The sequence below is a fragment of the Solanum dulcamara genome, chromosome 4 (assembly GCF_947179165.1).
Source record: "Solanum dulcamara chromosome 4, daSolDulc1.2, whole genome shotgun sequence".
NCBI lineage: Eukaryota > Viridiplantae > Streptophyta > Magnoliopsida > Solanales > Solanaceae > Solanum > Solanum dulcamara.
Genome location: NC_077240.1, coordinates 71,795,009 through 71,818,106, shown reverse-complemented (window position 1 = coordinate 71,818,106; position 23,098 = coordinate 71,795,009). Strand labels below are relative to the sequence as shown.

Sequence of the window (23,098 nt, the reverse complement as noted above, 5' to 3'; positions counted from 1 at the left end):
AGCATCGCAAATCACAACACATGCACAAATCTGGTACAAAGGGAGAATTTTATACAACAAAATAGGGGCAACAAAGGAGGTATACACAACTTGAAACATAGAAAGTAGGATAATAGTGGTATTGGCATCTATGGAATCTCAATCCACTATTCAAAATTTAATTAAAAAAAGTATGGTGTGAATAATGTCAGTATTCCACGAACAAAAGTCAGAAAAAAGAGATCGATCAAGAAAGATACAACTCCATCAAATGCAACACACACAAGAATAACAAGCATATAAATAATGCATCAGACATAAAACAAAAGGCTAAATAGGAGGAAGATGAGAAGATACCCACCTTAAGTGTAAACACAAGTCCAAATTAGAATATAGACCATCGCGTTCAACAACAGACACACCAGATCTGGATGCCAAGAAGACACACTTACAAGAGATCATTCAGGAACAAAGGAAAAAAAAAGGAAATGGAAAACTAAACAGTAAAACTTCAAGAAGCTGAGAGAAGAGTACAAGAATCATACCTTAGATGGACGAAGGAAACAAATTGACGCATCGGAGCATGAGCCGCCGAAGGACAAAATGAGGAAGAATCTCAAGACTTTCCAAATTCAATTTGAAAACCTATTTGACTTTTGTCCTTTAGCTTTTACGGTATTTTAGCATTCCATACATACCTCTTTTATTCAATAAAATAGTTAGCGGGGCTTGGTTCCACTAACCTTAATTTTTTTTTAAAAAAAAAAAGTAGCTATTAAATTTAATTTTTTAGTTCAAAATTTTAAAATATTAATTTTAAAAAAAAAGTAGATAGTAAATTTAATATTTTATTCAAAATTCTAAAATATTAGACAAAGTTCTACTGGCGTTTAGCTAAAACATTAAAAACTTTTTTCTTTACTACATTTTTAATGTTATGATTATATAAGAAAATAGTGAAACCTTTTCAAATATTGTTTGTAACATTGTGATATGTATAGTAATGTTTTAGTGGCTATATAAAAAAGTTTGTTGAAGAATTAATTGTAACTTGAAATATGGAAATGAAAATGTGATCATATGGGAAGGCAATTAATGCATTATTATATCAACAACAACAACCCCATGAAATCCCACGACGTGGAGTTTGGGGAGGGTAAGTGTACACAGACCTTACTCCTACTAAAGTTGGACGGTTGTTTCCGAAAGATCCTCGGCTCAATAAAAGCATAAAAAGAGGTTAGATAAGGCTAAGAATTTCAAAGCATTATGGAAAAGCAAATAACGAAAGCGACACAGATAAAATAGAGTAATCATAGTACAGAAAGTAATAGATAGTAATAGATAATAACAGAATTTAATGCATAAGAAATTATAGTGCGCTAATGCGCCTACTAATAAGGAAGAGTAACGAGACTATGTACTAACCTTCTACCTTAATGTGGGTCCTCCACACCCTCCTATCTAAGGTTATGTCCTCAGTAAGCTGTAACTATGCCATGTCCTATTTAATTATCTCTGCCTAATATTTCTTCGGCCTACCCCTACCTCTTCTGAAACCATCCATGGCCAACCTCTCATACCTCCGCACTGGGGCATCTTTGTATCTCCTCTTCACATGTCCAAACCATCTTAGCCACATTTTCCACATCTTTTCTTCCACCGAGGCCACTTTTACCTTGTCCTAAATAGCCTCATTTCTAATCATGTTGCTCCTAGTATGCCCACACGGCCATCTCAATATTCTCATCTCGACAACTTTCATATTTTGAATGTGAGAGACCTTAACTGGCCAACACTCCTCCCAACATAACATAGTCGGTCTAACCACCACTATATAGAACTTGCCGTTAAGTTGTGGTGGCACCTTCTTGTCATATAGTACACCAGAAGCAAGCCTCTATTTCATCCATCCTGCCCCAATATGATGTGTGACATCATCCTCAATCTCCTCGCTGCCTTGCATGATAGACCCAAGGTACTTGAAACTAGTATTCTTTTGGTTGGCCTGGTCACCAAGCCTAACTTCCGCGCTAATCTCCTGAGGTGTCTCACTGAACTTGCACTCCAAGTACTCTGTCTTGGCCCTACTCAGCTTAAACCCTTTAAACTCCAAGGTATGTCTCCAATCCTCCAGCTTAGCATTAACTCCGCTATGAGTCTCATCGATTAGGACTATGTCGTCTGTAAAAATCATACACCATGGCACATCACCTTCAATTTTTCGCGTCAATCCATTCATCAACAAGGCAAATAAAAATGGACTAAGAGCTGATCTTTGATGCAACCCCATCACAACTGGGAAGTGCTTCGAGTCCCCTCCTACTGTCCTTACCCTGGTTTTGGCACCCTCATACATGTCCTTGGTCACCCTAATGTACGCCACAAGTACACCTTTAGCCTCCAAACATCTCCATAGTATCTCTCGTGAAAATTTATCGTAAGCCTTTTTTAGGTCGATGAATACCATATGCAATTTCCTCTTCCTCTCCCTATACTGCTCCACCTGTCTCCTTATAAGATGGATGGCATCTGTAGTTGAGCATCCTGTCATAATGCATTATTATATCAATATTCAAAAAAATTATAAAATTGCATATGAGTTACAATATTTTCTTCCCGCAAATTTGTTCTTCCTTTTCATATTTATAATAGTTTTATATTCCTTTTTTAAACTTAATTTTCTGAATCAATTATTTTTATAAACTCATTAAATGAAATATTTGGAAAAATTAATTCTCAATAAATTTATAGCCCTGCCTATAAATGAGTTAAAAGAGTGAATTTTGAGATAAATAAAAAAAATTAATTATTTATGATATCTATTAAGTTTTGGCTTTAGATAAGTAACTATATTGAGTCGCCCTTGGCGCTATGTTTGAATTAGAATAATCCATCCAAAACATGGTGGAGGGCGATTTCAGCCTCGTCCTTCCCCCAAACAGTGATACCCTGACCCTAATGAAAATTGTTGACTACTTGAAGAACAACGCAGAGACAATGAATTTGAACGTAGAACAAATCAAAACTCAAGACAAGGAGTTCATGAAATCTAGATTAAAAGACATATTTCAAGTTCTATTGGTTACAAATTACCTTCACATCAGCGATTTGATAATTTAGGTATGCAATTCAAAATAGTAAAATTTAATTTTTTTTCATAGTGGAAATATTTATCCACGTGAATGTAAGACCCGTTAAGCTGGAAAGACGGGTTGGAAGGTTGGAAGAAAAATTTCTAAGAAAGTTGCAAGGGTGATCTCTACGAGGCCCTTCACGGGCCGTATTGAGCATCACGGCTCGTGAAGATCCTCCATAAAGGGAGGCTTCATGACAGTTATGTGGAAGCCCTTCCACGACTTGTGGTGAGCACCATGGTCTACGGTGGCTTCCGTGAAGGACACCCCACCCTTGATCCCAAGCCCCTCCCCACTATGGACACCTTGTACGGTTCGTGGTGCTCTTCACGACCTTTGAAGGGGTCTGTTCAGTTATTTTTTTCCCAAGGGGTTTTTGGTCATTACCCTGTCACGACCCAAGCCTAGGGCCTAGACGTGACATGGTGAATGAGGAACCCAAAAGTACCTCAAACAATCCTCTTAGCATTCTTTTAGCCTTTCATAGGTAATGACAATAAATAAACAAGCGAAAATTATAATAGTAAATCTTCAACTTACATATGTCCAACAATTCCTCTAACTTTTAGATTTAAGGGCTAAGACAAGTCCCTAGCTCACCTCAATCATAATAGAAAGAAATGTCATAGTAAGTGTCTATAGATCTTAACATATCATAAGCTAGAAAGATAAAGGAGTATTGTTCCCAAAATATGGGAACTCACCAAAAGTATCCTTCAAATGAAATCTCAACTAGCCACGTAAAAGAGAATGAAGAGGAGCACCGGTCCCTACATGGTGATATTATGTAGGCAAAAAAGTATGCATTAGTACTTTGAATTTACTAAGTGTGTAGGCATGCATTACAAAGTAAAACATTTAGGACATTTATAAGGTAAAGTACATAAATGAGTGTCTGCCTAAGTAATCAAGAAGATATCATTTGAATCATACATATGTGGATATATACATGCATGAGTATCATGTAAATAGCATTTGAAATGTTCATTTATTGGATGTTGACTATAACTGACATTAAGACTATGTGAGATATTACATAGAATCCAACATAACCCCCTACGTTGGGCAAGGAGACTACTTGCCTAGGGTAGAACTCCGTCAATTTTACATTCATTCTTTAACTTTAAGGGCTTTCATGGATCGATTATAGCCTAAGCCTACAAAGGCTCCTATGTTGTCACATAGTTAATGAGACAAGGAGTTACTACTAGGATTCCCTTACCGAATCTCACCTCAATGCCCCAATCGGTGCTAAATCAATCCCACGGAATAGTTTAATAGTTCAAAATAGTCATAGAATATAGCTTGAGAATTCAAAACCTCACATTCGGTGGAATAGCTCATTAAAACCTTTAGTGATTCAAATATGCAAGAATTGTCCTTAGAGCATAAAGAATCCATCATTCATAGCATTTCATCGTTCTTTTATTTTGTAAGACTCTCTTTTTATCATAGACATTGCTTTCATAAACATTTATTTGGAGTCAAAGCTTTCAAGTCAAACTTTATTGAAAATATAATAAAACTAGGTGGGTTTAAATCACTTCAACTTTCAAACATGTATGTAAATGAAATTATGCATAAATACTTTGAAATTCATTAATTAAAAATCATGCTTTAAACAACCCACCATGAATTGAGAAACCTTTAAAGAGATAAATAGAGAAATTACTTGCAAACCATCAATTCATACATATGAAATCATTTTGCATCAAAATAGACCAATAATAATTAGTTTAGCCATGATTCATGCTATTAAGTATAAATAAGAATTACCCATAAGAAAATCTTATTTGAAATCAAGAGATTTAGTTGAAAAAGTTTTGAACTACATGATGGAAAAAAGCCAATGAATAAACACCCACATACCTTAGAGTATAGCTTGAAAAGAATTGGGTAAATAAACATAATTTATCATATAATAAAAATACTTTAGGCATGAGAGTGGAAGGAATACTATCATTGAATCCATGCATACGCTAATATAAGATACGTAATTAAACTTCAAATACTTAATAATCTATGCATTTGAATCATGATATGAAAACCTTAAAGTTTCATACTTGAATTAAATAGAAGACTTTGATAATTCATTTGGGCTTAATGGATGAAAGGATACATGAATCAATACCCACATACCTTAAAGTACATATCAAAAAAAATAAACATAATTTATCATCTAATCAAAATATTTTAGGCATGAGAGGGGAAGGAATACTCTCATTGAAGCCTTACATACGCTAATATAAGAGAGGTAATTAAACTTCAAATACTTAATAATCTATGCATTTGGAATAAGTTTCAAAAGTTGGGTAGGAACTGATCTTCAACGATACGCTGGTTGAGGTCTCTATCACCTGTACCTGCATTATAAAATGATGCAGGTCGAATGACGTCAGTACATGAAATGTACAAGTATGTAAAATGGTAAAATAAAACATAATCAGAATACTCATCTCTGAAAATAATTCAACTCAAATTAGCATAAAATATAATAAGAGGCATGCTTTAAAAACATAGTAATGCAACTCAGTATATAAAATATAATAATTTATACTTTTTACGGAGTTTCTTTAACTGAAAACCATCACTTGTGAGCTACATGATGATACAACATCTTGCCCATGTTGTCAGAGCCATCCCATACCTTGTCGGGGCATAGGACAAACTTTAACTTATGGATCCATCTTAGGAGCCTTTTTAGAGGCAATGAGGAGTCCGCCAACTTTTGGTACAATCCTATCCTACGCTGGCTACCTAGTTTTTAGAACTAGAGTGAATTGACTCTTGTCCAACTCGATGCTCAATAATACTCTCTAAACATAAAATGATATGCTCATACTAAACTGTGAGTAAGAACTCAAAATGCTTCTTTTAATCTTCTCATAGCTTTAACTCATACTTTTCAAACTTCCTTCTCAACTCATACTCAAATATTATTTATGCTCAAAACTTTTAAACATTTAAACTTGGTTGAGATCATTCTTAAAATCAGTGAACTAAGAACATTCACAGCTCAAGCAATAAATTATGCTCAAAACTTCTTTCTTAATTAGGATATGAAAATATATCATTCTTTAACTCAAATCAATGCATAAAATATAAGCAATCAGAATATTCTCAACTAGGATTCATGTGAATGTAGCATGAACAAAAATTCAAGGAAACCCAACCATGAAATCACCACAATTTACACATATACGTATAAAAAACTTGATAAAGATGCTCATAGGTAACTCAAGAACTCAATTTAATGGATTTTTAACTCGAACTCAACTCAATATCGACTAAATGAAGTTGTAGGGTATGAGGAAGAACTTAGTCCTACGTAATGATAGCCTTACATACCTTGAATGAATATTTCCCAAGCGAAAATTGAAAGGTAGGCTTGAATTTCTTGAACCCTAGCTTCTCCTCTTCTCCTTAGCTCTTGCTCTCAAAATTTTGGGTGTATAATAAGGGAACAACCCCTTTAGGAACTAATAAGGGGATTTTAGTCCCAAAATGAAGTGGTTTATGTTTGGCAAAGGTGGGAAAAAGACCAAACTGCCCCTTATTAAAACAAAAATCTGGCAAATATCATCATTGCAGACCTGGTCTCTATTTTCTATTTTCTGAATTTTTTCTTCTCCGCGATGCAGGGACATCGCGGACTCCACTGTCTCAAAAATTATTCAGACAAAAATATGTGTTCAAGTCCGCGACACAGGCTTGCTCCCCAGTTTGTTCCTCGCAAATTTTCTACAATTTCTTGGAATAAGCTAAGTTAAAATTGTACGTATTGTTACATTTCCATAAACAATAAATACCCAAAACCCTCATAAATTCCTCATTACTCAGCTAGTCCCAAAACAAAAAATATCTCTCTAAGAATTTCTCTCCCAAAGATCTTTCTTCTTCCTCAAGTCAAGTTAGGGCTCCAAGGTCAAGATCAAGTCTCAATTTCAAGTACATCTAGGGCTTTAATTGCCTAAAGTATGTGGGAACTCATCTATGGATCCTTACATCCATGGAGTTATGAATGTTATGTATGAATTTTAAGGATTTATGATCCCGATTTATAAAGGATTTCTATGAATGATATCTAAGGACTTATGAATGTCTCATGAAAGTAATGAATGATGATGAACTATGGTTTTCAAGGATGCTTCTAGATGAAGTATCAACATGAATTTTATGAAAAAGCTTATCATGACTTTGATGCTTTATATAAGTATCTTTATGGGGAAAAGGCATAAATCCAATCCTAAACTTGTCCCGAAAAGTTAGTTACACACTTAAACTATCGTAGTGGCCTATTACACACATATTCTTGTTCAAAGTGTAATTAATACCACCCCAAAATTGATGTGGAAATAAAATTAAATATAAAAATAAATAGGCGCATTTGAATAAAAAATAAAGTCAAAAAAATAATTTTTTTAACCCCCAGCACCTCTATTCTCCTTCTTCATACTCCTCTTTTGTTGTTCTCCTTCATACTTTTTCTTCTTCAATTTTTTATTATCACAATTCAATAATTTGTCACTCAATTTCACCATTATCAAGATATTTTTCACTAATTCCACGCTAATTTGACTCATACTTAACACAACAAAATTAATCATATCAAGGTAATTCACTAAAAAAGGTAAGTCTTTAATCCAAATTTCACAACGTAACCTATTAGATTCGAGGAATTCGAAACTTTGTTCTCCTCATCTTTCCACTTTCACCTTCAAATTTCTAGGAAGATGCCAACAAACCCTCCAACCTTAAAACCCCTAAATATACTTGTTGTCGGTAGGTATGCATATGCATACATTCACTTGCCTTGTTTGGTTGAAAATTGAAATTTTTTTCATCTGGGTATTGATATAAATGTGCAAATTCACACATCCACTTGTCTTATTTGGTTAAAAAATTATATATATATTTTTCATCTAGGTATTTGTATAGATTTGCATATTCATACACCCACTAACCCTTTTTGGTTTAATTTGGCTTAAAGTTGGATCTTTTTGTGAAATTTTTGTATTCTTGGTTGTTTGGTATATTTTATAACCAAAAGAAATGGTCAAAAACGGAGTCATTCAAATGAGAAAGAAGAGATAAAATAAAGACAAAAATGGTATCATTCTGCTGAGAAAGAAAAGAGAAGATAGATGCAAAAATGGTTGGAAAAAAAGTGAAAAAAATAATTAAATTACACGTGTAAGCTTTTACAGATCTGACAGGTACGTGCGCACCAATCTAGATTGTGTGACTGGTTTTGTACTTTAGAAGGAGGTATTAATTACACTTTGAATAAGAATAGGTGTGTAATAGGTCACTACGATAGTTTAAGCATGTAACTGACTTTTCGGGACAACTTCAAGGGTGATTATGTCTTTGATTATGTTATGATGTCATGATATGTTGAAGGAGCTATTCTTATGATTTTTAGTATTTAGGACTGTAACACCCCAAAAATTTCTATGCCAAGACCCGAACCATTATTCCTATATGTATAGGCTTGAACTCGATGACTTCTAATTTTACATACGAGTTAGGATAAATTCCTAAGTATTTGAAGGGTATTAGATGTGGTTTAGGGTCATAAGAGATCTCTAACACCAAGCCAAGTCCAAAGAGTTTCTATCAATTAAGTTTTTGGATGAGTCTTTATAAGGGCCTACTTCAAGAGACTATATCTCTCAGAATATTAAGAGTTAGTGGCACGTGACCAATCAAATTAAAGTTCTTTGAGTCTTCTTTCCAACGCCACTAGATTTTCCTCATTTCGAGTTTGGAGTAAAAATTTATGGCTATTTTAGTGAAGTTGCTCAAACAGGAGAGGACCACGACCCATGGTGGCCTTCCGTGAAATTCAGTATGGTCCATAGTGGCCGCCCATGAAAGCCACCTTTTCTACCCGTTTAAGCCCTGGGATTACCGATAAGCACCACGACACGTGGTGGTCTTTTATAAACCTCAGTACGGTCCATATTGGCTTCCGTGAAGAAAGTTCAGAGACTTCTCTGCAACACTTTCCAAAATATTCTCCCAAGTCAAACATCACGGGACCCCACCACGGGCATCACGGACCGTGAAGGTCCCCCGTGAATCCAGTTCCAGCCAAATTTTTAAAGGGATATTTTGGTCTTTTCCTACATTGTAACCCAAAGTGAGGTCATTTTGAAGGTATATTTCACCTATCTAAAAGACCCCAAAGTCTTTCTACACTCATTCACTCTCATTGACACTCTAAGGGAAAAACCCTAATCTCCCAAGTCTTCCTCCATCTTCAAGAAAGATTCTAGAGTTCAACTCCAAGAAGGTCAAGCCTCCATTCTTCTCAAAGTTTTGCATTAAGGGTTTCATCCCCCAAGGTATGTGGGTTCTTCATCCATGGGTTCTTCCACCCATGGAGCCCAAAACCCTTTCCAACTAATTCCTTTGAATTCAAGTATTGATTCTTTATGGGTACTTCTAATTTCTTCTTATTAGCATGGAGCATGATTAAAATTTTGGTTATTGACTCAAATTGCATGAAATTGATTACTACCCATTAATGCCCTAATTTCTTATTTTCGGTTTATGAATTTTCAAATGGGTCTTGTTCAATCCTTCTCAAATGGCTATATTATGGTTCAAATTATTGATTTTATGTTCAAATAAGCTTATACTACTACTCAATTGCATGAATTGTTAATTTCAAGTAATTTCCTACCTCAAGCTATTATGGGTCTTTGAAATGAATGGTGGGTTATTTGAAGTGTGTTTTGAATTGACTTAATTAAAACTGATGATGTATGGTTCTACTGAAAAACATGTTTGAAAGATTATTGAATAGAACCCACCTAGTTTTACTATGTTTCAATGAGGTTTGACTTGAAAGCTTTTGACACCAAATGAATGTTTTTGAACACAATGTCTATGATCAAAAAGGGAGTCTTACTAAATGAAAGAATGATGAAATTCGAGTTAAGTAAGAATGTTGGTGGAGCTTCTCTCACCTAATTAATGATTAAGGAGCTATTCTATGATTGTGTTTTATAAATAATGGACGGGTAGTAGATATGTCCCCTCCCACATGATGTTGACTTTATGTTTTATGATTTTTCTATTCCGCTGAGAGCTTACCTAGCACCGAGTTAGACTAGGGGCGAATACCCATATCCCAGAACTGCATGCCACCGTAGGTATAAAAGGATTAGAGGTGAATACCCAAATCTCTAAGAGGAGAGTACCCGAAATATCAAGGCTTGGAGGTGAGTAAACGAGTCTAAGAACTAGGGGTAAGTACCCAGTTCACACAATAGCTTAGTGGATCCACTTAGGCATATAGGAGTCTACCTTGGCAAGTAGTCTCTCCTTTTTCTCTGATGTAGGGTTAACATTGGGACTCTATTTTATAGCTCACATGATTTATATCGGCTAACGATTGCTCTCACAAAAAGGTAAAAAGTCTCTCTCAAAATGTTTAAGGTATTTCTTACTATAGCGGATCTCTCACAAGTTAAACTATGTGCTCTGACAAGATTAAAAGTTTATCCCAAAGGATTTATGGTATACTTCATTACAATTCATGGTATTTTCAAAGTATATGTTCTATAATAACTCATGATTTCTATTATAGTGTTTAAGTTCTTTTATGATTCATGATGGATCCTATATTGCATTGGCCAAGTATCATGATTTCAAATAGTATTTCAAATGATTTCATGGTTTTAAAATGGCCCATTGTATCACCTTATTGTATCATGCCATTCTATAAGGGAAATGACTTCTTACATTGACTTATGATTATCACTATTGTGTTTATGTTTTCACGTGACTCTATTGTGGTTTCCAAATTGCATTGAGGTTGTTCATGAATTACTATCATGATTTAATTATTTACTTAGTATGTTTTCTAACTTGATCAATTGCACATTATGATGGCATGCATTGCATTGCTCACATACATAGTACATTCAAAGTACTAATGCATACTCTATTGCCTACATGATATCACCATGTAGGGACCGACGTTGCTCCACTTTCTTCTCCACATGGCTAGTTTGATCCTTGAAGGCTATTTAGTCGATGAGTTCTCATGTTTCGGGAACAACATTCTATTTCTTTTCTTGCTTATGACATGTATAGACTTTGGTTATCTTTTGGTATTTTTGGTACTACATTTGAGGGTGAGCTAGGGACATGTCTTATCCCCCGCCAAGTCTAAGGGAAGTAGAGGTATTGTTGGACAAATAGATGATGTTTTGAAGTTGTTAATGACTCTTGTTCTATGATGGTTCCCTTATTCCCATTTCCCTTTTCATTTACATTTATTTTGAATGTCATTACCTATGAAAAGCTAAATAAATGATAAGAGGCTTGGTGAGGTACCTCCGGGTGTCTTATTCGCCGTGTCGCGTCTAGGCCCTAGGCTTGGATCGTTACAATGACAAACTTGGTATTACTAGATTATTACTATCTTCAAAACTTATGATATATGTTATGTATGATATTCCATTGAGAGTTGATTTAGCACCGAGTGGACTTTGGGATAGAGGCTCACCCGTTAGTAGAGGCATGAGATCGTTAGAAGAAATCCCATTATCTCATAACTATGTATCACCGTAGGAGGAAGGATCACCCATTAGTAGAGGCTTGATTCTTTAGAAAGGGTCATCCGTTAGTTGATTCAAGATTCTTTAGTAGCTTAGTGGATCCACTGCATCATGGAATCTACCTTGATAAGTAGCCTCTCTCTTCTCGATGTCTGAGTTACATCGAAATTTCATGTTGTGTCTCACATGGTAATAAATGTCGGTTAACAGTGTCTCTCACAAAGACTTATGTCTCTCAAAATGACTTTTAGTATCCCATATATGTATATGCAATTTACAAGTTCTTATGATGTTTATGATGCATTGACCACATGATTATGGTATGACTTTTATATGTTTTTCAAGTTTTACTCATGCTTTTTTAAGATATTGGTCATGCATCCCATTTTTATATTGTTTATGTCTTATTATCATTGTTCACGCATGCTTCTCACATACTTAGTACATTTCATGTACTAACGCATACTTTTTGCCTACATTATATCATAATGTAGGGGCCGACGATCATCTCATGTACCTCCCACTCGTGGTTAGAGCTGAGCTTTATATTTCCATAGTTGGTTAGTCCTCATGCTTTGAGGACAAGACATTTATCTTTTCATTGTTCCTTATGACTTTTATTTTCATACTTTGAGTGAGCTAGGAGCTTGTTTTATGCTCCCATCTAGACTAGTAGAGTCATATTTGATGTTCATGGAGTCTATGTTATATTTCCATTTGAGTTGAGACTTTATTCCGCATTTATGATGTCGTTTGCTATGTTCTTGTCTATTTACCTTATGTATGCCCATGTATGATATTCTAAGAGGCTTGGTTGGGGTCCTTCGGAATTCTAATTATCATGTCACATCTAGGGCCTAGTGTAACACCCCGAATTTTTTTCGCTAAAACTCAAGCCATTCTTCATGTGCGTGTAGGATCGAACTCGGTGACTCCTAGTTGTATATATGAGTTAGGATCAATTCCTAAGTATTTAAAGTGTATTAGATGTGATTTAGGGTCATAAGGTATCCTTAGAACAAAGCCGAGTCCAAAGAATTCATTTCGCCTAAGTTTCCGAATGAGTTCGTATAAGGGTCAACTTCAAACGACCATAACTCCTAGAATACAATGAATTGGATGGCCCATAACCTATCAAATTAAAGGTCTTTGAGTCTTCTTTCCAACTCCATTAAAATTGCATTTTTCCGAGTTCGAAGTCAAAAATAATGATTGGTCGAACAGAGAGGTCCGTGACAGGTTTGCATCGAGAAACCTGAAGCAAACTTTGACGAATTTTTCATATTTCATTTTTTTGACGAACAAAAAGGTGCGCGACACGTCCGCGTTGCGGACCTGTCGCGGACTTGTCCAGTTTTCCAGATTTTGGAGGGTATTTAGGGAAAATTACCTAATACCTATATATACAACTTGGACGCATTTTGGACCATATTTTTCAGTCGTTTGCCTCTCCAAAGAACCCTAATCTTCATCCCCTTCTCTCTCAAATTTATCTCCAACAAGATTTGGCCTCAAAACTCAAGGATTCAAGCTTTCCATTGAAGACCTAACATCAAGGTTTCTTCAACATCTACTCTAAGGTATGTAAGGCTAACCTAAAATATGGATTGAGTTCTTCCATATGCTCCCTAAATGTGTTGGATGAAGATTGTGAAAGGTTTGAAACTTTTATGAAGATTTTCTTGAATTTTCCTAAACTATAGAATATTTTTTTTATATATTATTAATTGAATGATGATTTTCATGACTTGAATGACTAAATAGTTATATTTTATATTATTGACTACAAATGGATTGTTGTATATAAATTCATAGGTATTGATGGTATTCCTGAGTTGAGTTTTGTTGAGAGTATGGATTCATGTTTCCTTCACATGAACCCAAGATGAGATTTCTTTTTGGTCATAATTTGTCTTGAGTTTGAGATGGATGGTTTGGGTATATGTGTTGATTGGAATGAGAAGAATGAATTGGAATAGTTACGAATGTGAATGGCATAAAAAGAATTAAAATGTTGGTAGAGCTAGAATGTCACTTTTGTTTCTAGAAATGGATGTAGAATTAAATAAGGATTTTGGAGTTGATGTTTGATGATGATGTGATGATGATGTTTGATGATGATGTGAATGATGATATTTGATGATGATGCGATGATGATGTTTGATGATGATGTGAGTGATGATACTTGATGATGATGTGAATGAAGATGCTATGTTGATGAGGATGCTGTGTGATGAAGTAGATTGGAGTCTAATGTAATTATGTGATATGTGATTTGCATAATTTGATTGATTGGAGTCTTACATTTTGAAAATAAATGATCTCTTGAGAAGGAGTTTTAAATAAATGATTGTGAGCATTTTTGCATAAACTATTTATACGCTATTTTGAGTTTTAAAGAATGATTATTTCCATCTATGATTTTTAAAAAAAAGTTTAAGCATGAGTTGAGTTTGAGAATTCTTTTAATTATTTTTGAACATGAGTATTTTGAGTATAAATGAGTTGAGTATTTTTACTTTAAAAATACCAATTTTTGAGATTGAGTTGAGATTGTATAAATTTTAAAGAAAAGAGTTTGATAATTTGAGATGAGTCGATTTGAAAGAAGTTCCAAGGAGGCCAGATTTGATTGAGTTTTGAAAAGAGTCCAATGAGACTAAATGAGTTGATTTGAAAAGAGTCCAATGAGACTAAATGAGTATTTTGAGTAGTTTACTCACTTGATAGATATGAGCATATTGAGTCTTGAGAGGAGTATCGAGCACCGAATTGGATAAGAGTATAGTCCCTACTCGAACCAATAAACTGCATCGCCAAACGTAGGAGGGGATTGAACCGTTAAACTCGGATGCTTCCCATGGGATCGAACCGTTAAAGTCGGATGTTTCCCATTTTATTGTCCTGACATGATAGGACTTGATTGGTTATGGATCCATGATTGGTTGATCATTCATACCCTGGTAAAGTATGGACGGATGTGGCAACAACGTCGGATTGTTGTACTATCACTCGCTCATATGGTGATAGTTGTCGGTTAGAGAAACTCTCAATTGAATGGATTGTGCTTGATATGATTGGTTTGATGGTGATTGTAGATGATTGAGTTGAATTGCAAAACATTGCATAATTAAATTTGCATATTTATGGAGTTGAGTCCTTTGAGTTGATTATTGAGTTGATGGTATATGATTGGATCGGATTAGACGATATGTGATTGGATTTGATTATTGAGTTGAATGTTGAGTTGATTGTATATAATCGGATTGGGTTAAATGAACTGTGATTGGATTGGATCGGATCGTATATGACCGGATTGAACCGATTGTATACGATTGGATTGAATAGGATGATATATGATTTGATTGAACTATATTGTGTATGATTGGATTGGATTGCATAATGTGTGATTGGTCTTTGTCTAAAAATGTATTCTTACTTTAGACTTATGACGCCTTATTTGAGTCTCTCTTATCTTTCTGATTTGAGATATTTGGACCGATGTTATTCTTCCTTGAGGTATGTTCCATTCTTCCATATTACATACTCGTACATTCCATGTACTGACGTCCATTTGGAACTGCATCATTTTAATGATGTAGAGACAGGTTTAAGAGATCGTCAATAGGAGCATCTTTGGGGATCTATTCTCACTCAGCGTATTAGTGAGTCCTCCCATACATTCGGAGGACACCGCTTATGTATTCTTGCGTCGAGTTAGCCCTTTTTATTTTGATTTGTGGTAGCCATGAACATGTCATTGGCACCAATTAGATAGTAGTGATAGAGGCTTCATAGACTAGATAGTGATGGGTCGATTGAGTATTTTTTTCTTGAATTATTCTTGTCAAACTATTTTTAATGATAAATATTGGAGTTGATTTGTTGGCCCATGGCCTTTATTCCTTGAGTTAGATTGATGATTTGAGTTGCCCGTCGAATATTCTCTTTATTTTAAGTCTTCCGCTGATTGAATGGATGAACGGATGTCTGATCAGGCTATGTGGTTCGCTTGGGAGCCATAAATGGTTTCTGAGTGCCGGTTACGTCTAGGGTACCCTCCCGGGGCGTGACACCTAGCTTGGCCCGTGACTGTGAAGTGCCACTTGACTGTTTTTAATAAGAGAATAGTACATGCACCATCAAATATTAGTTGAGGTGTGTTTCGATAAACAATTGGTGATAGTTCAAGTACTAAACTCACAATAGTTCAAATATGAAACTCAAAAAACTAGAATACTTTAGGTGTTTTGACCAATTAATACCTTCATAATTCTATTCATCAGAAACGATGTAGGAGAAAAAGAAAATCATCCTAAAATCACCGGATGAAGAAGAATTTGAGATCGAAGAATGGAGATGGAGATGGAGATGTTGGATGACGATCAAAAACATGGTGGATGAATTTTAGCCTCATTCAGCTTAGTTAAAAAATGGAGTTGGCATTGTAAGGTGAAGAGGCACAATTAAGAGATCGCCCAAGACACAAGAGGCGGCTTTAGCAGCATTGTCCTTAGATATATGACATTTCCACAAGAGCGTAACGTTTCTTCTTAGAACTCATGATTACATATTCAATCTTACCAAAATTGCTAAATAATTCTCTCAATCCTTGCAAAGTATAACCTTCACCGACTTTCCTCCAAGATACCTTAAGCACCATTTCCTTGGCTACTACACATGTGTGTGACAACTCTTTCTTTGAAAGAAATATTGCAAGAATTCGAGCAATTTCTCGTATAAGTTTACAAGCAATTCGTTCCTCCTCGTCTAGTCGAGCCAAATTAATATTAGGTGGAAAAACATGCTCTTCTTCATCTTTCTACGCTTTTAATCTTATTATTGTTGTGATTGAATTTTTTCATCAAATAACTTTTTATTTTTCTCATCGTTGAGAATGTCATATGAAGTTTTGAGCTTTTTAAAGTTGAAGTGAGCATTAATTGGATCATTGAGTCGCTTGTCTAGATGCAATTCTAATGCTTTCTTTTGATATGTCGATTTCAGAAAGCTTTTCCCCTTCCTCACCAGAGGGTAAATCCAAAGCAACATAATGATAAACTTCAATATCCATTGCTAATTTCTAGACGTGAGAAACTGTGGGGAACTGATCATAAACATACTTGTTTTATTTATAGTTAATTTTTTTCTTAATCCTACAAGGACTTCAATTAATTAAGGGAAAAGGCTCAAATATGCGATTAAACTTTGAGAAAATGCTCATTTATGTCATTCGTTAAAAGTTTGACTCATCTATGCCATTTCCGTTTGAGAAAAGGCTCATTCATGTCATTATTCGTAAACTAAATATATTTTCCATTTTGAAAAACTTTTTTTTTTATACGTGTTCAATTATGATTCAGCCACGTAAATAACTAAATTATTTTTTAAAATGGAAAAGGTTTAAATATGTCATCGAACTTTGAGAAAAGGTCCATCTATGTCATTCGTTAATAGTTAAGTTCATTTATGTCATTTCAGTTAACAAATAATGACATGGATGAGCCTTTTATCAAATGAAAATAGTATAAATGAACCAAACTTTTAACGGATGGCAACTTTTTCTCAAAGTTCGATAACATATTTGAGTTTTTTCCCATTAATTAATTAGAATCTTGAAGTAGTTAGGTCCTTTGAGTACAAGCAATTTCGATTCCTACATATTACGACTTCTAGGAATTCTATTCTAACTTGGATAGCTTATTATTTACTACTCAATATGTCCCATTTTATGTGGCAACCTTTATTTTTTAATTTATTTCAAAAAGAATATATCTTACTATAATTAAAAATAATTTACTTTATCTAAAAATTATTTTAGACTACAACTAGTATATTTATCCGTGCAAAATATAAAAATTAATGAATTTATGAAATCTATTTTATTTTCATTAAGTTTTAATAAATCTACAATTAATATAAATCCCTTTTAAGTTCTACTTAAAATTCAGAAGCAAATACTATTTAGAAAACATTTCACAGCATCGAAGTCATTTTTTTTGTTGTCTATTCATCATTAGAAATGTTTATGTTTATATTATTATACGTGAAACCAAAGAATTTTATGAGTAAGAGAGAGAGGAGAGAGGCAAGAGACGAAAGAGGTAAGAGAGAGAGTCAGTGTATTCCAAATACATGTGAATATGCTTGGAAATAATGTATTTGGAACAATTACACCTAATTTGACCGCATGTATCAAAAACATGTATTTGGACACGCCAGATACCTGTATATGGGGATCGAAAACTAGCACAAATAGTAATTTCAAAAACATACGAAAAGCCACGTACGTAAGCCCTAAACTAGTGAAATTTATGTTGTTTACCCATAATAATAAACTATACTCCCTCGGTCCATTTTACGTGGCATTCTTTCCTTTTTACTTTATTCTAAAAAATCCATACATTTCTATATATATAAGTAATTTAACTCTAAACTTTTCATTTTATCCTAAATGACATCATTTTATAGTCATGAATTGTACAAGACCGCAAGTTTTCAAAAGTCTTTACTTTCTTTTTAAAGATATAGTTGTAACTGCAACTCAAACAGCAGCACCAGAGCCAAAGAGACTCCAGTTGTGCACTTCGAAACTAGAGACTGCAAGTTTAAAAACTTCAGCCATTGGCATAACTCCAGACTGTGCACTAGGTACAGCCATGCCTACCCCGACTGCGGTATCACTCTCACTCAAAGGGCTACAATCACAAAGGTAAACAAAGAAAAATGTTGAAAAGCAAGCTAATTTGACTATATAGCTATAAGAACACCAGGAGTAAACTGAGTTATCGTCCAAACTTACTTAATAACTAAAGGCTCATATGCAGTTATCAGAACATCTGCCCCAACTTCTTTAAGCCGAATGTTTGCCAGGTACACCTGAATGGGAAACTTAATATCTTGAAATTAAACTGCATTGGAGAAGGGGGTAGGGGTGGAAAGGGAAATTACAAGCTTACCTTAACCAAGTTCTGTGCTTCCCTCCCTTGTCTTCCCTTAGAAACTGCCTATGAATTGAATAAGGTTGATAAGGATTATACGTGACAACATGAAATGACAAATTTTACCAACTAATAAAAGAAATTTGTGAAATTTTACAACTAGCTGGCTAGCATGTCAATGATTCTCATCCTCGTTGAAAGTTTGTGTATTGGGAGATCTAACAATCTTCATATCTACTTTTGTTTTTCCAGAAAATAACTTCATGCAAATGTGAATGAAGAAGGAAGATAACTTTAGTTTTACAAACTTTAGAAAAGGTAAAAAGGAGAGGAAAGTACAAGGCTACAAAACTAAATCCTCTTCTGCGGACGTGCATTTCAAAACATTGTCATATAACATTATAGAGGAGCAACATTGCTAAGTTCATTATCCAACAAAAATATTTCATGTGCATCTTGTCAGGTCACTTATTGAATGTTTACATGTAAAAAATAAAGAGAAGATGACCAAAATATGGAGTTGATAAAGGGACCAAGCTCATCTGTCAGTTAAATTCAAAGCAAATTTAAGTCATCAAGGCCATGAGTCGTAATTTTCAGAAAATTGTTAAGTATCACATATTGGTAGTGGGGATGGGCAGCTGGTCTCCTTACATGGATTTGAGCAATCTTCCCCTCTTGAAGGGAATTTTTGAGGTTGAGTTACACCTAGGTGCTATATCTATCAAGATTACACAATGAATCTGTCAACTTTGTGAAGAAAACTACAGTAAAACTCGTTTCATACACAGGAGCACAAACTACGGAATTTACTGCAATGAGAATGAACGTTCCTTTTTTTTTCTTTTTTCTTTTTGATAACCATGGTGGAAGAGAATGGAAGTTCTTAGGATTTCTAGAGATGCTAACTAGCCATTAAGCAAAAAAGATGCTTCTCCCTAATGGTATATGACCTTCATGGTAACCTCCCCAATTCCGATGACAGATTAAAACAGTTTTTTTAAAAACAAGTAAAAACATTAAAACAACTTTCGTTGCCATCAAAACTATGTCATAAACATGAAGATCCATAAAACTAAGATACCAATTGAAGTTGAAATCATACATAAATGTAGAGCACTTCTAAAAAAAGACTAGCATACCATTTGATCAATAGTAGTGGTGATGACAACAGGCATGTTTCTATAGCACAATCCAGGGGCCTCAAACACTGCTGACTGCTCAGTGATATGTAGATATAAACAAAAAATCAAAAAGATAACATCTAAAATGCCATGTAACCTAACAACTTATAAAGATCTGGGCTTCACCAATTATCAAACTGCAAGCTTCAGAGAAATGAACAAGTTCAACATCTCCCATTTCATGTAAAAGAATTCCCATGGTAAATACAAGACCAATTATTTTGCAATGTAATACTGGACCTTGAAGAAAAACCTCCTCGAAGAGTTGTCAGAGTACTGAATTACGTTAATCGAGATCAAAGAGATAATACCAAAAATCACAAAATTCTTTTAAAAAAACTGGAATTAAAATAGAGAGCTATAAAGTGATATATGGAGGAAATCCATTGATTTAGTGCCAGCATTACAAAGCTGACTAGCAGCATTGGATAGATAATTCAGTTTAGATCAATAATTAGCTTAAGCTCTGGAAAAGATGATGCTGGAAGCACTATAGGATCCTTCAACTATTATGTCTAGTTGTAATTCATTCTTTCTATCCCAAGGAAGTAATGGCCTTTTTCTTATGGAGCTTTCTTCCTGGTTTTTCTAGGACCAGTTAATGGGAAAAAAGAAGATAAATACCATTTTACTCTGCCCTGCCTAACATTTCAAAAGGAGAAAAAAAATCACTCTGCCCTCAGTGGACCAGTGTTTAAATGGGTTACCAAAAAGCCTGATTAGTGTGTGAGAATTCACACCTAAAACTCGAGAAAGACAAAGTAGCTGGATTTCGAAACAGGAACAAGAGTCGCAATATTTTTTTATACCAAACAACTGTTATGTTCCACCTAGCTCGCTCAGTTTTGCAGTGCCTCCTTGTTCAATTTAAAACTATTTTTTTTGGGTAAAACCTTTTGAAAACTATCTGTTCAGTAAGTCAACTGTGCCTCAGTCCAAAAATTGATTGGGTTGGATATATAAATTTTTTGTACCCGTTATGCTGAATTTTAAATTATTTGATAGATCAAAAAAAAGAACTCAGAAAAAAAGGTAACAAATAAGTAACAACAGGAACACCGATCCATATGAACAAATCAAAGAATGGTAGTCGTTGGAATGAGGTCATGTCCCTACAATTAGTTCATATAAGCATATATATTCACTACCCTGAAAAGCACATAAAATTTTGATCAAACAGAAACGAAATGAACAAAAATTAAGTTATCCCAAAACAGCGGATCTTCTATGAAGAAAGGAGAAGAGCTTACTGTAGTTTCCTCAGCCTCTTGTTCATTGGCAAGGTCTTGAAGAAACCAGATGGCACTTCCACTGTCTACTACATCCACCTTCAGATCCAGAAGCTCAATGATCAAATTCTCATCACGTGCAGGGTCGACAAACACCTCCCGCAATCGAACAATAAAAGTGAAAATAAATTCAAGCAGAAGATTAGAAAGAAAAAAGAGAAGAATGAGACACTATCCAAAATAATAAAAAAATCCAGTTTCTCTTCCAAGATTAGACTTTTATAAATAACAATGCAAGTGTTTTTTTATTAATTTAATCAAAAGTAAACAAGAACAAAGGCAATAACCTTGTATGATTTAAACAAACAAAGCAAAAAAATCTGAACAAACTATTTAGAAGAACAAAAGGATGAAACACAATCAAAAATAAAATAATCCCAGAAATTCCATCCAAGATTGAACTTTTACAAAGGAAATTGTATATAGGGGTTGTATGGGGCAAAAGTGGTCTCAAGTAGGTGGACGAATGATGCAACGACACGCGGTGAGTAATCAGAGGTTACAGCGGTCCAGTAAGAAGCATTGAATAACATCTCTGGGACGTGGACAATGAGTGGAACCCAGTTCAGGAAGACAAGGCTCATCTAGCTCTGGAGACAAAGGACAGGAGGCAGAAGCACAGCTGAGTGAGATAATGATAAAGATAGGCTTGACAAAACCGCAAAATTGGTGACCACATAAGGGCAATTTCTACAGAAACTGCTCCCTAGCGTTTCTCTACAAAGAACCACTTAGCCATTTGTATTAGGGGTTCCAGAATTCAGATAAAACACTACATACTACTTTTTCTTACCTACAAGCTACAAGCTCTATTGGGCTACTTCATTTCAAGGCTACAACATAATTTCAATTATTCTTGCCTTTATTATTGTTCAATTGCTATTATTTCTTTCATTTCAACATAGGTTCAATTCTTTTTCCCTTAAACCACACTTGGGAATTCAACTGTACCCTTTTTGCGGGTTGTCATTAATTCGATCAAAAAAAAGCAACAAACCTGATGATTAGGAACTTGACGCATATTAGTGACATCCTGCAAAACGAATTAAACCCCTCAATATGGGAAATTGAAAAATCATATACATTATGTTGCAATCCCCTATTTGAAGCAAATAGAGATAGAAAAATTGGAAAAGAAACCTGGAAATGAAGGGGAAAAGTAGTGGAAATAGTATCACCGAAGAGAGGACGCACAGCAGTAGAATCTCCAGACATATTCAAAATCGCAACTCTTCACAAGAAAATATATTATGTATGTCAGTAGAAAGAACTAGATAGCCCAGAAAATATATATACCTACTACAATGGCTTCAAACCTTTGAAACTAAACTTCAAAATTTTTCTAAAGATTTTTCCATCAAATTTTTATATATTCTTGAAAAGAAGAAAAACTATGTAATATATTTATATATATATATTATTTATATTATGTCAATGGAAAGAACTAGACAAGCTCATAAAAAATATATATACATACCTACTACTACTATGGCTTACTTTGAATACTAAAATTTTCTCAATGTTAAGTGAGTGGATGTCCATTTTCATGGACCACCACTAAGGCAAATTGTTGGCAAATTGTCCAACTTGCCTACGTTTGTTGATCTATAAATAAGGTCATTTTTGGCTATTCTAATAGAGAAAAAATCCAAGATTACATACTTTTTCTAAACTCTCTCTTTCTATTTATTAATCCTTTAGTTGTTGTTTTTCTCTTTAATTATTAAACTAGTATATTTCTTAACATGTTATCAGCACGAAGCTTTGCTATTTCTTCAAGGTAATAAAAGTGGTAAGAGTTTTATTTAATTTTATTTTTATAAAATGGCAAATATTTCAAAACTTGAATTTACTGCTCTTGATATCTTTGGAAAAAGCTACTCATCATGGGCATTTGATGCCAAAATTCATTTAGAATCAATGGGTCTGGCAGACACCATTAAAGATGACAATACAATATCCAATCAAGACCGTGCTAAAGCCATGATATTT

The 23,098-nt window shown here is 34.4% G+C and overlaps 1 protein-coding gene and 1 pseudogene across 8 annotated transcripts; both read right to left on the bottom strand.

Annotated features, from left to right (window-relative positions):
• Positions 1-3,793: 3,793 nt before the first annotated feature.
• On the bottom strand, positions 3,794-22,668 carry LOC129887552 (uncharacterized). Of its 8 annotated transcripts, none has more exons than XM_055962688.1 (8): positions 22,584-22,668; positions 22,247-22,337; positions 22,105-22,139; positions 21,068-21,206; positions 19,776-19,850; positions 18,652-18,699; positions 18,495-18,571; positions 3,794-3,886 (listed from the first exon to the last, which is right to left on the bottom strand). In XM_055962688.1, exons 1-8 carry the CDS (start codon positions 22,652-22,654, stop codon positions 3,817-3,819), a joined length of 606 nt encoding a protein of 201 aa, XP_055818663.1. In that variant the 5' UTR covers positions 22,655-22,668; the 3' UTR covers positions 3,794-3,816. The 8 variants fall into 8 exon arrangements, with proteins under 8 accessions (XP_055818663.1, XP_055818667.1, XP_055818661.1 ...); XM_055962692.1 differs by lacking the exon at positions 3,794-3,886 and adding an exon at positions 5,203-5,479; XM_055962686.1 differs by lacking the exon at positions 3,794-3,886 and adding an exon at positions 18,045-18,390 and having other exon boundaries at positions 21,068-21,145; positions 22,104-22,139.
• On the bottom strand, positions 16,110-16,770 carry LOC129887553 (uncharacterized; annotated as a pseudogene).
• Positions 22,669-23,098: the final 430 nt, after the last annotated feature.